Source organism: Elaeis guineensis, chromosome 3, assembly GCF_000442705.2.
Source record: "Elaeis guineensis isolate ETL-2024a chromosome 3, EG11, whole genome shotgun sequence".
Classification (NCBI taxonomy): Eukaryota; Viridiplantae; Streptophyta; class Magnoliopsida; order Arecales; family Arecaceae; genus Elaeis; species Elaeis guineensis.
In genome coordinates, this window is record NC_025995.2 from 128431227 (window position 1) to 128445454 (window position 14228).

A 14228-nucleotide genomic window follows, 5' to 3' on the forward strand; every position below is an offset into this window, starting at 1 on the left:
GCCAGATTAGACCAGGTCTAATTAAAAAAAAAATCCTAATCTTTTTTTTGTTGGTAACAATCCTAATCTTTCTTTATAAATAAATCTTGATGCCGGAGCTGTGGGCCGAGGATCTTACCGTTATTTAGGACAGAGAACACTCGGGTGCCATAAAATATGGCTTCCGTAGTTTACCACCAGCAATAAAGCTTTAAATATGCTATCTCTGGTTGATGATGGATGGCTTCCCACTCACTCAGATCCCCAACTTTCCTTTCTCCGAGTCGATCCCGACTGAAATTATTTTCTAATTACTATACCACATGCACCATCTGACCCATATGTTGTGTCATGTATCACAACCGTTCGTTTATACAGCAGTGCACCGTGATGAGCATACGAGGGGGAGGGGCCTGTGATTGGTTGCATGTGGAGAATAATTTCTCCAAGATGCCGGGCACTTTTTTTTTTTTATACAAACGGACGATCACACCACTCTGATATGAGAACAGTCCAAAAATTTAAGATATAAAAGATCCCACAGAATTGGAGGGCAAACATCATTTTATCTCCAGACTCAATTGCCAGAATGTTCCATTATGAAAACTGTAATCCAGTCTGCAGCAGTGTTTGCCTCCCAGTAAACATGCTGCACTTGAACCATAGCAACATAACGGAGAGAAGTCCAGACGTCCCGGATGAATGGGTGAGTCTTCAGGCCCCTCTCTGGATCCAAATGATGATTATAGCAGAATCATCCTCAATACAGATTCTGTCTGCCTGAAGCTGCTGTTTGGCAAAGGTGTTGCTCACCCAGATGGCATGAAGCTCCGCTTCTGAAACGGAAGGCTCAATAAGGTAGGAGGCACCGGCAACCAAAAGTCTAGCATCAGGACCGCGAATGATGAAGCCAACGCCGCCCCTCTCGTCTTTGACACTGCAATCAAAGTTCACCTTGGCAAATCCCGAGAGAGGGGGGCTCCCAAGAGATGGATAAAATCTTGCGGATTGCTACCAAGACAGCAATGGAGCTCCAGGAGTCAGAGTTATCAAGGGATGATTTAGTAGTATCAAACTGGATGTACTCCGCAGCAAGGCAAATAGCTCTCTTCAGAACCCGATGAACAAGAACTACATCGTCCTCAAAGATCAGGCTATTTTTGGAAAGTCAAATCTGATAAGCGATATAAGCCATCTGACCACCTACTACAGTCGTCTTGTTAGTTGATACTCTGACGGATGAGATCAAGGAAAGGAACCAACCACGAATCCATACTCGACTCCCAAGGGTGGCTGCCTACCTGTCTCTAGATAATCCTCACTTTAGGGCGACGCAGATTGGCATGCTCAACTGACTCTTCCTCCAAACCGCAGACTGAACACGAGATCGAGATTTCCATGCCTGTCCCTGAGAAGTATCTGCGTCGGAAGATGATTCCAGACGAGTTTCTAGAGAAAGAGCCTCACCCTAAGGTGAGCGGTAACTCTTCAAATCCACGTAGCCTTAATCATCCTAGTCGGCATCGGGTTGCACATCATGGAGAGGTCCCTCAAGGAATCCTTAAGCAACAGGAATAACCTCGTACCCTAACATCCTGGCTGGGGTGCGTAGAAATTGGGATGGTGAGGATCCTATCAGCAAGAGGGCCGCCAAAAAATCGAGTGATCTCCTGTGCTTTCCAGCACGTATCATCTTCAATAATGAGGTCACGAACCCGCATGTCATCACTCACCTTTTTGCTGAAGAAGGTCGGCTAGTGGGAGGAAGGAAGAGTTGAAATCCATGCATTTTGGACCACCGCCATCGAGTGCCCATCCCTATTCAGACATCTGACTTGGTCCATAATATCCGATCTATGAGCACAGATCTCCCTTCAGATAAAAGAGCAACTTTGCACAATCTGGATGGGACCCCGATGCCATACTTTGTAACGAGCCTTCATCATTCTACTCCACAAACAGTTCAATTGGATCAAAAATTTAATTGCATGCCTGATAATCAGGATTTCTCTTTATCAATGGAGATTGAATCTCGAGATCTCTATCTCATATCGATTGATAAATCATCTTGTAAGATTGTAAGTGGTTTTGATGTTATTTTTGTTTGGAATCTCATAAAAAATTATGAAGCTGCTGTCCTAATTTATTAAGATATGAAATCGATATGATTGTATTGGTGTATATTGAAATAAAATTTATTACCGATCTCATCAGAATCATTTTGTCCATCAAAGATAGGACACTGATCTGCCATCCATGCAGGTAGTCTGGATCCACCGCTCAGTAGGCCTGTACTCCTCTCCCCACAAGGCGACGGCCCGTTAATCCTCAGCCGTTTCCTTGGTCATTTTTCCCGGCACAGTGGCCCGTCAATCTTTTTCTCCGCCTTGCCTTTTTTTTTTTTTTCTTTATTATCATTACTACGTAGACTCACCGGCGGTTCCACACTTCCGTGCCAATTAATAAAAATTATCGGCCCACGCAGTGTCTTTCCGATTTTGAGTGCCAACCACGCGGTACGCTCACCACCAACGGTCATCCCCACGTGATTCGATTTCTCTCGGCGTGGTGTAAACTGACGGGCGGTTATGATGTTACGTAACTTTGCACCGTGCCGACGGAAATTGAATGACGTTGCGTGCTTCCTTCCAAAATAAAAATAAAAATAAAAAAGGCCATGACGTTGCGGTCTGACAAACACTACTACTAGTATTTGTCTTAGAAATTTTTGATTAACTTCACCATGTTACTGTTAGAATCTCTGCCCTATACTTTTTGTATATCGATATATTTTTTAAAATTTTGATATATTTAAATTCGATGGAAAGAATCCAAAGGAATTTTAATTTCTACAACCATCTTCCATATGTACTGAATATAAACTCTTCTATTCTTATTTTCATATTCAATTAGCTAAATACCATATTAGTAGATTGGCCAAATGCCATATCAAATTGATCCATGTTAAGAGTATTTTCTTAATATTTTTTTCATATCAGATGAGCTAAATGCCATATCAAGATGATTTATATGAAGAGCATCTTCTTGGCTCTCTTTTTTGTGAAAATTTTTTACGTCAAGTTGATTATTTGAATCAAATGAATATTTTTAAGAATCATCTTGAATGGTTGCCTTATTACTCTTTGACCTATAAGGTTAACCAACAATATTCCCATTTTATTTCATGGTGACTTGAATGCATCCTTGAAAAATGGCAGAATAGGTAATGAACTAATTGATATGTTTTTTTTCAATAATACCAAATAATTGATGCCGAGGATCAGACATAATAAATGATACTTATTCCACCTCTCATTTACAAAGTGATAGTCCAATTTGAATGTATTTCATTAGTGAATGGTTGACTACCATTTATATAACATTGATGTTTTGACTATATAAATTTATTAATCTTCACAAAATCAATGTTTTAGGAATGAAATATATGCCTATTAATTCAGTTCACGCAAGTGTCATACAACAATACCCAAATTTTTTATTTAATCGGACAATTATATGTTGTTTATTTATGGTCCAAGAGATTAAATCTGATCTCATTAAAAAACATAAAAGACAAAATAAGGGGAAATCTTTTTGAATTTAGATTTTTTCGTTAATGTTCAGCAAACTTTCATTCTTATTCTCTTTGTAATATTTTTTTTTTTCTGAAAAAAATTGGCATGTTACATTACCATGAAAAGAATTCAAAACAATTTAAATTCCTGAAGTCATTTTTTTTTATGTGCGCTGGACATAATCCGTTCTCTGCTAACTTCAGGAATATCTTCTTGATTTTTTTTTTTTTGCCATATTAGATGGGCTAGAGCCTAGATATTGACTGCATAAGAGTCTTTCGATAATTTTTCTTGTTCGTTTTTTTGATATCTAAGTTGATCATTTAAATCTTTTTCCTCCTTACCATTCACACCTCACCAGCGGTTGCTGGTGCGGAGCCATGGACGCGAAGCTTTCGCCGCCGCCGCCGCCGCCGCCGCAGCAGCAGCAGCGGAAGTGGGCGGTGCCGCTCCTCGCCTCTCTCCTCCTCTTCGCCTCCCTCTTGTTCTTCTCCTCCGGCCAGACCCTCCTCTTCCTGTTCTTCTCCCGGATCCCCTCTTCCTCCTCCGCCATCGAGGAACCCCTCTTCGTCGAGCCCAAGCTCCGCCTACCGCCACTTCCCGCCATCCCCGCCCTTTCCGTACCCCGCCTCGCCTACCTCATCTCCGGCTCCGCCGGCGACGGCCGCAGCCTCAGGCGGACCCTCCGGGTGCTCTACCACCCAACCAACCGCTACGTGCTCCACCTCGACCTGGAGGCCCCCCCGGCGGAGCGCCTTGAGCTCGCGGCCGCCATCCGCGACGACCCGGTCTACGCCCGCTTCGGCAACGTCCGGGTCGTCGCCCGAGCCAACCTCGTCACCTACCGGGGCCCTACCATGGTCGCCAACACGCTCCATGCCGCGGCGATCCTCCTCAGGGACGCCGGTGATTGGGATTGGTTCATCAATCTCAGCGCCTCCGACTACCCCCTTGTCACCCAGGACGGTAAGATGCTCCTATTATTTCTCCCTTTCTTTAATTCTAATTCGAGGTGCTCTCGAGCTGAAATCGTCCTTCATCACTTGTTTCATTCCCTTGTCCAAATTGGAACCCCTTCCTCTTCGGGCTCTTCAGATGACATGATCTCTCTTCGACATTCTTATGCAGGATTTGTTTATAATATGTATATAGTAAAACGGAATCTTTGAGCTTTCTTCTCTTAGGTGGTCTGTACCATATCCGCTCGGGGCTTACCCTTTAGAGATTCTTCCACTTCTATTCGGGCTTCAGAGTTTCTTCGGCCATATCGTACCCATTTATTCATGACTCGAATACAAAATAATTGTGTTTTATTTTCCGCCCTCCAATTAAGGAAAAAAAAAGGGGAAAAGAATACTATATATTGGTTCTATGTTCTGTAATAAAAAGAAATTATCGGCTCCTTAATTAAAAGAAGATATCTTGGCATTGCTCGGGATGCTGTTGTTATATATGTGTCTTATTAATGGACAAAGAATTCCTCCAGACCTATCATTATATATTGCTTGTTTTGATGGTTCTTGTTTTCTTCCTCCCCCCCTGGCTTCACAGATCTGCTCCACGTGCTTTCAAGTTTGCCAAGATATCTGAATTTTATCGAGCATACAAGTGATATTGGATGGAAAGAGTGTGTGAAACATCTGCCCAATAGTATCAATGGCTCAATCCATCGTTCCTTTCTATAGTGAGGTATCACATATCATTGTTGCAAAACTTATTGTTTGGTCCAAACTCCATTTTGCAGGTACCAAAGGGCTAAGCCTGTTATCATAGACCCTGGGCTGTATAAGTTGCAGAAGTCAGACGTGTTTTGGATTACGGAGAAAAGGAGTGTACCTACTGCATTCAAGCTCTTTACAGGTGAAGCATCTCTGCCTATTTCTAGTCATTCATATGCCAAGCTCAGAGTGTTGGCCTGTCTTCTTGTATGTTGGTTTCTAGTAGGATGTATTTGGTACCTCCCATTCAGGCAATTATGTTCTGCCAAGGTTCTAATTACATAAATTTTGGAAGGAAAGGGACTTATTATCTTGGGATAATAATGTTTTCTAATAGCATTGTTATTAGTATGAGAAGTCTATGCATCTCCCTATGCTCCAAACCTCAAAAATTAGCAGTTTTTTACTCTTTCCATTTACTTGCATGGTACATACCTTTTCACATAATCGAAAAATTCATGGCACTATCAAATTTGTTTAATTGTTCATTCCAGGTTCAAATACCAGTGCCTAGCAATATTACATGAGATAAAAAAGGAATTTACATGCTTGCTCTTAGTGAAATATATCATGGACTGTAGAGAAAAGCTAAATGTCCAAACTGTATTTGTGGTTAAGAATGGAGCAACTTGCAACTGAAAACCATGTCGCTTACATGCTTCTGTGTTATTAGAGTGGTACTACATCTACAATGCTTGTGTCTATAGAGATTATAATTGATGAAAAAAAAACATTGTTTCTTTCTGTGCACTTGCATAAAACAGCTCTTTTTCCATCATTGGAAATCATGTTGCTCCATATCTTTTGTGCTAGCATGGCGACTGGATGCTTGTGTTCTATGGAATCTAAAATATTGAAAAAGCCTTGGTTCCTTCTCACCACTTGAATATAATTAATTTTTTTCCTCTATAATGGAAAGATGAAACAAGACTTCTTGGCAAACCATGATACATAAGAGGTTGTTATCTGTTCTTATAAAAAGAGTCAATCCCGATCTCAAGATACAAGCATTGGATGTTCTTTTAGTTGTCATGATTCACATGATTCATTGACATCATGAATATCAAGGATGATTTGCAGTGCAAAATATAGTCTCCCTTCCAACTTTTTAACCTACAAAACCATAGTCTGGAAAAAAAGTTTAAAGTCTCATTGCTGGTATGTATTGTACCATACTAAGGCATGATATGGTAGTTTCTGCTTGCATAGCAAAGGGGAAACCAACTTTTTAGCATTCATTTGCTACTTAATGAATTCTATGTCACTCACTGATTCTTTCTCCTCTATCCACTTTCCATTACTTTTCAGAACATCACTTTGCAATTTATTGTATTTTTCGAAGAAATTATTACTATTATTGTAACTGTTCACATATATGGACAAATCAAGACATATTCATAGATATGTATTCATATTTCAGATATGAAAGAAAATATACCCATTTATATCCAATTCAGCACGTCAATTATATCTTGTTCTGGAAAAATGGATATGATTATAGAAACAAGATATGATCTTTCAACTCTGCATTACATCAGAAACAGTTTGTCTTCATGGGTGGTATCAAACGTCCTGTTTTGGAATTTGACCTTTAATGTCAACTTCCTTTAGTAAATTAGTGAAGCATCCATTCTTAGGCTATTTATTAAAATAATAATACAACTATTCAACGTACCATATTTGAGGACCTTGTAGACTTTCTACAGATTGGTTTTTGGACATTCATGCTTTTCTGATAAACATGTCAGACAAGCAAGGAAATTATGCATTGTAGATATTGGAAAATAGAATACAAAAAAATGTCAGATTTTTATGTAACAAAGAGTGTCGTTGTTATGACATAAAATTTTGTATATATACCACATTATGTTGTGCTTATAACATGCAACATCATGTCAGGTTTATTAGCAAAATTTCGTGTTATTTTGATCAAATAGGTATACTTATGTAAATTGAATATATGAATGCTACAATTGCAGCAGTAACGTAGATAGAAGTGCTTTCTTTCTTTTAGCATATGATGATACTGGATTTGTATTGCCTTTGATCTTCCGTTCCATAGTTATGATCTGTGGAAATAGTGCTTATGACAGTAAGGATTTTTGTCTTTTTAGGCTCTGCTTGGATGATGCTTTCTCATCAGTTCATAGAATTCTGTTTATGGGGATGGGACAACCTTCCGCGGACAGTTCTAATGTACTATGCAAATTTTCTTTCCTCACCTGAGGGATACTTCCATACAGTGATCTGCAATGCACCAGAATTCCGCAACACCACTGTTAATCATGACCTCCATTTCATATCTTGGGACAACCCCCCAAAGCAGCATCCACACTTCCTCACTCTGGATGACTTCTCGAGAATGGTAGACAGCAATGCTCCTTTTGCGAGGAAGTTTCGCAGAGATGATGCTGTGCTCGACAAAATAGACAGGGAGCTCTTAGGTTGTGATGCTGACGGATTTGTGCCTGGTGGATGGTATGGTGCATTAAAGATGAATACCAGCGATAGACACTACACTGTGAGGAATGCGAATGAGCTAACGCCTGGGCCTGGTGCTGAGAGGCTGAAACGCCTCATCACAAGTTTGCTTTCAGCTGATGGTTTCGATGAGAAGCATTGCATTTGACATGTACGATATGCCAGCAGATGTGGAGTTGAATTGTGAATTCTGAGGCTTTGTGCTGTTGGCCTGCTCTTCATCATTGTAGCAGCAAGGTCCCCTGAGTGTGGGTATTGGTGAAGCTATGTTGGAAGGCTGAAAGCGTGGATCGCGAAGGTTCCATAAATGTATCTTCTTGAGAGAGTATAAATTAGTCAGCTATAAAGCACCTCTCCTGTATCTCTTTTCAATGCTTTCGCCATGGATGGAGTACTGTATACTGCATTTTGGCACACTACCGCTGGATCGATGTTTTAATATCATTTATATTAAACATGTGTTTACAGGTGGAGGCGATTATCTCCATGGTGCTCTTTTCTGTTATGTGTTGTTCTATTGATAGTTGGGGCTGCAATTGGATGTATGGGTACGTGGTATTGTTTCGTGGCATTGATAGTTTTTCCTTGTACAAGTTTGGTTGTCTTGTGGGGCAAATGACAGCAATTCCATGCTTATGATGAAGCATGATCGTCCACCCTCTTCTCTCTGTCCGATCCCTAACACCACTGATTTCTTGCTGAATTTTGCATCATGTACCAGGGGAAATGGTTCTGGTGATATCATACCTCTATGGACTACGTGTCGGGGTCCTCCTGTTGATCCCGGGACCTAGGTTGTCAGCTGATTTTTCGTGCATCCAACCATAGATTGGATACAATTCCATGGAATGACAGCATTAGAATCATAGATGATTTGAACTGGCCACCGATCCTTCGTCTTTCTTTAGTTGAGCGACATTTTTCAGTGCACCTCATCGTGTCCGTCACCTGTTATCATCAATAATGTCCCCCAACGTTCCCACCACCACCAACAGCGGCACCCAGACACATTATTAGTGTTTTTTTTTTTTTTTCCTTTTTTTTTTTTGGGTGTGTTGCGGTTGGGGACAACTCAAAGAAAGAGTGACAACAGAGCAAATATGAAAAGATGTGCGGTGTTTTATTTGGGTGACTACTATGACATGCAGGATAGATGATATGATATGCTTCATTAAAAGAAAAACATCTTATGAGAAAAAAAAAAAAAAAAAATCTGGTGGCTCCGATTGAAGAAAGCAGCAGCGGGTGGTATGGGTGTTCGGTAATGTCTTTGATAACTTGCGGTGGGCCTCCGCCACGACTGGATCGACTCGGACTCAACGATTTCATAATAAATTGACCAGAACGCCCTTGTGCTTCTGGCTGTGGTGCACCAGTAGAGTAGGCTGCCGATGACCGTCATCCCTCTCCCGGCCCGATCACCACCGGTGGTAGCAGCGGGGATGGGGTCGAACCGCCTCGCCCTCCGCACAAGCACCGCCCGCCCGGCGGCCAAGGCCGTCGTCGACTGGGTGAAGGTCACCGACGCCGAGTTCTTCAACAACGGCGACAGCAGGCCCATCATGCTCTTCGATGGTACCTCTCCCTCTTCCAAGCCCTCACTTCAATAATTACCCCTCTTTAGTTAATAACGGGCCCTATAATCTATTGATAGAAAGAAAACGCATCAAGTTAATGTTCCATAAGCTTCCAACTTCGTGTTTCCGACGAGGAGTTGAGCACTGAAAAGAAAATGGGAACAAGTTACTGTCATTCCAGAGAAAACCTCATTCCCATTCTAATTTTAGAAAAAAAAAAAAAAAAAAAATATTTTAATTCTTTAAAACTTAATTTTTATTCTTCTCTAATATTCAAATTGCATTTCAATTCGATTCCGATTTCCATAGCATTCCTAGAAAAATTTAAGTAGGTGATATTTTGTGGCCACTTCAAATTTTTAAGGCGGCACCTTATTTCACACCGTATCGTTAAGAATGCAGGCTGACAGCTAACAGGATACAAATAAATATATGGATTTGATGGTTCATTATACCAAGCTTAAAAGTAGTGGAATATTTTATCGGCACACTTATAGGTGGAAAGTCCGGGGCAAGGAAGGATCATGCAGCTGTTAAAGTTGGCACCTCATTGCTTTTCCTCACCAACCTATCAGCATCATCCATGCCATCGGAGCCCACCACAACCATTTGGCCCCTTCACGTTAGGTGGATGGGCAGGTAAAGGAATTAGTGCGTATCATGAAACAAGACGCCTCATAAACCACTGCAACAACCGATACAGCATTATAGCGACCTTCATTCTCTAACCTCGTTCGCTTCTCTTAAATTTTTACAAGATATGTATGGATCGTTTCTTTAGTCTGATGATATTGTTGGAGCAGGTGTTTGCAATTTGTGTAATGGAGGTGTCCGGTTCGTAAGGGAGAATGACCGCCAAAGGTCAGCCATTTTTACTACAATTGAAACCTTACTTTCATTCTTTTCCTTTGCTAATTTATATGACGCGTAAGCAAAACCCTGTTCCAACTCTAACCTTCTTCTTTCTTTTTCCTCCTTCAAAAACACCCCTTGTTCTCTAAATAAGATACCGTCACGGAAACAGGTATATACTATCCTATTTGATAGTAATGGACGATGGTAGAAGTACACTACGATTTGCTGTATCCGTTTTCCATGGAAATAGCAATCATTTTCTCCAGCGGGTTTTCATCGATATGCTTTTTTTCTTGTTTTCTTGAACGAGATATTTTGTCCAGATGAATACCTTCCAATCCCCAAGCATTCTTGTTTTCTTTTTCTCTTTCTTCTCATTTCCCCCCTTCACTCTGTCTTACTACATATTATTCTGCAGAAATTTTGTATCATGGGTAGGCAGAATACTTGTTCCCATTTCTAACCACTTGCGCTTCTTTTCGACTTGTTTATATTTTCCCCGGATTTTTTGTGTGCATAAATTGAACAGGAGAATAAGGTTTGAAGCACTGCAGAGCGAGTCTGGCAGAAAGCTTCTGCAGAGATCAGGGAGATCACCTGATGACATCTCTAGTGTCGTGCTTGTTGAAAAGGATAGGTACAATACGGTCACAAGAATCCTCTTTTCATAGTATCAAGTTGGGAATGTTGCCCTTGTAATCCAATCCAAATCACCCTTGTGATAAATTTGGTGAGAGTATAGCACCCACTATCATCATACATTTGCCTTGCGAATTGCCATTTGATGTTAGGGTTATTCTGCATAGGTGCCGGCTGAAAATTTGCTTTTAAGGAGCTTATCAGATTAATATGATTTATCCGCTGCAAAACCAGACATAAAATGTACATACAGATGACGCTGTATTTATCTGTTCGCAAAGCATTGACAACAGTTTTTTTTTTTGGCTCGTAGGTCATATGTAAAGTCTGAAGCAGTGTTGAAGATAATGGAGTACCTTGACCTGCCTTTCCCTCAACTAGCACTTTTGTTAAAGATGATGCCTCTGTAAGCTCCTCAAATATAAAAGATCATAACTTTCTTCATCGACAAATCGAGTCGTGTTCTCATGTATGTTGTATGGTAACCAGAATGAGTTTCATATATGAAAATTTTGTAGGTTGGTGAGGGATTTTGCATATGACAATGTTGCGAACAATCGCTATATGATATTTGGCCGGTCAGAGTCAGAATCATGTGAGATATAAGGAGCTGATGGTCCTACGTTCAGGTTCTTCTCTACATACTGGATAGTCTGTATTAAATAACTAGGCACCTAGACCAATTGTGCAGATATATCATGTATACTCTCTAGTCAATTTGTACACGTGCTGCTTTGTATCCGTAATGGATGAAACACTTTACTGTCATTACCAAGATTTCTGTACTTATAGTTACTTTAAAGGTCTCTCCATTGGCAGATTGTCATTTTCATTTGTTTTCCTGATAAAGAAGATTACATACTAATCCATCCTATTCTTGGATAGAATTCATTTAAAGCATGATTAATTTTGGAAGAATCTGAATACCACAAAAACAAACATGTGGCTTCTTTTTGACACCTAGATAAGCCAATCTAGCAACATCCATGCTCTTCAAACAATAATTGAGGTGCCCACTGGCTTCACCAAACTAAGGTCTAATGATCAAGAATATGCATTTCTCACTTGTTGTAAGTCAAGGATAATTTTTAGTCCTGCTAAAACATAGCATGCAATATTGACTGCTTGTTGTATGATGCAAATTACCATAAACGTGTCATACTTGTCCATCTTGTCTCTAGCTCCACAAAAGGGGATCACCACATCAAATATTTTCTTTCTGTAAGAATAACTTTAGGAATGCCACCTTCTGTATTCAAAAACAGAACTTCCCCAGCAAGTGCGGTGCCAGCTGGTGGATCCAACATTGTGTTGGCACAATGTCATATGATTTTGATGTCCAAGATTGTGTTCTCTTCCTTGATTTTACTGAAAAATAGGGTGTACATAGAAACACTTTTCCATTTCTGATGACTTGGTTCTTATAGGTACTAATGGTTAGCTAGAACCTGTAAACTCCAACTTGATTTGATTTGAAATTTTGTTGTTTTAACTTTGTGAACTAACATAATGCCATTGTTTTAACAACTGAAAACTTATTCATGCCTCATCCCCTTATTGATCACTAAAGTCCTACTATGAAAATTTTATCTTACTCACTTGGACCAACTTCGTGTCAATATTATCACCTTGAAAAAGTCCTGCAAAATCTGAGGATACACTTTCCAGGCCACGAAAATAGTCCTTGGGTATATCCAGTCTGCCATGATGAAGGTGGTCTGAGGTTGTTGATATGAAGTCAGCAAATGCATGAGCAGGATAAGAATCCTTGGATGGTGATGCCCTTGTTAACTACATCTATCATGTCAGGTGCTGCTTGCCTCCCTACATCTGTATGCTCAGAGAAAAGACCACACCAGCAAATCTGCCAAAGGCATTCATGTTGGCAAATGCAGCTTCTGACATCTTTGTTCCTACATTATTGAAGTAGAATGCCAATCCCATCTGGTAAATACCTGTTGACAGCATGAAAAAAAATAAAGAAACAGCATGATCTGACCAATCATGTCTACATGGTTTATATTCTATCATACGTGTGCATGTCATGTGTGTTTGTGTTCTGTTTGGCATGCTTCTGCACATGGAGATAAAATTGATCCTTTTACTGCATACTTGAGGTCAGGTTCCTCTTTATAGTTGAAAGCTTCATCAAATTCAAGCTTCTCTTTTAGTAGATCCACTACAAACTCCCAAATATTTGCCTCGGATGGATAAAAAAAGTGTGATATATATTTTATATGCACCCAAATATATGCATGCATGCATGATGTTTGTAAGGATGTACATATGTATGTGCGTGCACATGCACACTCTGTGGTGGTACACATGTTTTCTGAGTTTTATGTAAAAATCAAACAACTGAAAATGGAAGTTTATGATGCTGGAGGCAGAAACATAAAAAAGTGTGAATGATAAGCTAGATCTACTGCACTAGAACACTCAAGATTCAAGATCAGATTTGGTTCGCAGATGATATTTCAGTTTGTTAAGGCTGCTGGTTGATGAATGGTCCTGTAGTTTCTTGCTCCCAAATTCACGAACAACCATCTGAACCTGACCGGGGTGCTAGTATATCTTTTATATTTGTATAGCAACAATATCAGTTTCTTCAGAATTCGTTATTGTGTTTGAGAGTTTGAACATCTTGTGCTTTCTTCCTTCCTATATTCTCTTCATTGAACCTTTTTTTTTTTTTTTTGGTGAAAAAAATAAGTTGGGATTTCATGATCAATTCTGCATTCAACTTAAGCGCACAGGTTTTAAAACTAGCTTGATGAGATGAGGTGATAAGTTCTTTAACTAATTTTGTGCTTGTATCACTATCTTTGCCAAAAACAGTTGAGTTGTTCTGATGTCAAAGAGCTTGATTTGAGAAATTATTATTTTTTGATAGGATTGGTTTGATTTGAGAAATTACGCAAGCTGTTTGTTTTAATGAAAATTAGATTCTTTCAATTGATGGTTGAGGCCTGGCAGACTACATGTTCCATGTGATGGAAATCATATAACTCTGATGCATACACATTGTGCCTGCATCAAACATCCTGGTCATTGTGTTGGAACCGAGTTCGTGTAATGATGTATGAGGTAGCTATTGAGCAATTAGATTAGGTATTCGTCTTATTGGTTTTTATAAGAAGGGACCTGGAGGCTAATGCCGAATCGCATAGAGATTGGACATCTGGTTGGCAAATTTGCGAAGCTCTCTGGCTGCTACGCTGTCGAATGTGCTGTTAGGTCAGGAAAAGGTCATGTCAACATCTGCTGCTGACACAAACGCCTTGCCCTTCTTCGGTTTGCAAACATCACGGAAGCAAGCAAATGTGGTATGTCCGTGTTGTGTCTGTGTCTGTGTGCCGCCATTTTACATGCATACAATGTTTATGTCGTTTTATATATATCGG

General features: G+C 40.0%; 2 protein-coding genes across 6 annotated transcripts; both read left to right on the top strand.

Moving 5' to 3' along the window:
• Positions 1-3851: 3851 nt before the first annotated feature.
• Positions 3852-8238, top strand: LOC105040162 (beta-glucuronosyltransferase GlcAT14A). The gene is made up of 4 exons (XM_010916569.4): positions 3852-4520; positions 5106-5181; positions 5299-5414; positions 7387-8238. Exons 1-4 carry the CDS (start codon positions 3935-3937, stop codon positions 7899-7901), a joined length of 1293 nt encoding a protein of 430 aa, XP_010914871.3. The 5' UTR covers positions 3852-3934; the 3' UTR covers positions 7902-8238.
• Positions 8239-9065: 827 nt separating this feature from the next.
• LOC105040161 (DCC family protein At1g52590, chloroplastic) lies at positions 9066-13488 on the top strand. Of its 5 annotated transcripts, none has more exons than XM_073254984.1 (7): positions 9066-9328; positions 10134-10191; positions 10337-10354; positions 10715-10822; positions 11138-11230; positions 11343-11453; positions 13215-13488. In XM_073254984.1, the coding sequence occupies exons 1-6, from the start codon at positions 9145-9147 to the stop codon at positions 11428-11430; spliced, it is 549 nt and encodes a 182-aa protein (XP_073111085.1). In that variant the 5' UTR covers positions 9066-9144; the 3' UTR covers positions 11431-11453; positions 13215-13488. The 5 variants fall into 5 exon arrangements, with proteins under 5 accessions (XP_073111085.1, XP_073111084.1, XP_029118910.1 ...); XM_073254983.1 differs by having other exon boundaries at positions 13294-13488; XM_029263077.2 differs by lacking the exon at positions 13215-13488 and adding an exon at positions 12634-12849.
• Positions 13489-14228: the final 740 nt, after the last annotated feature.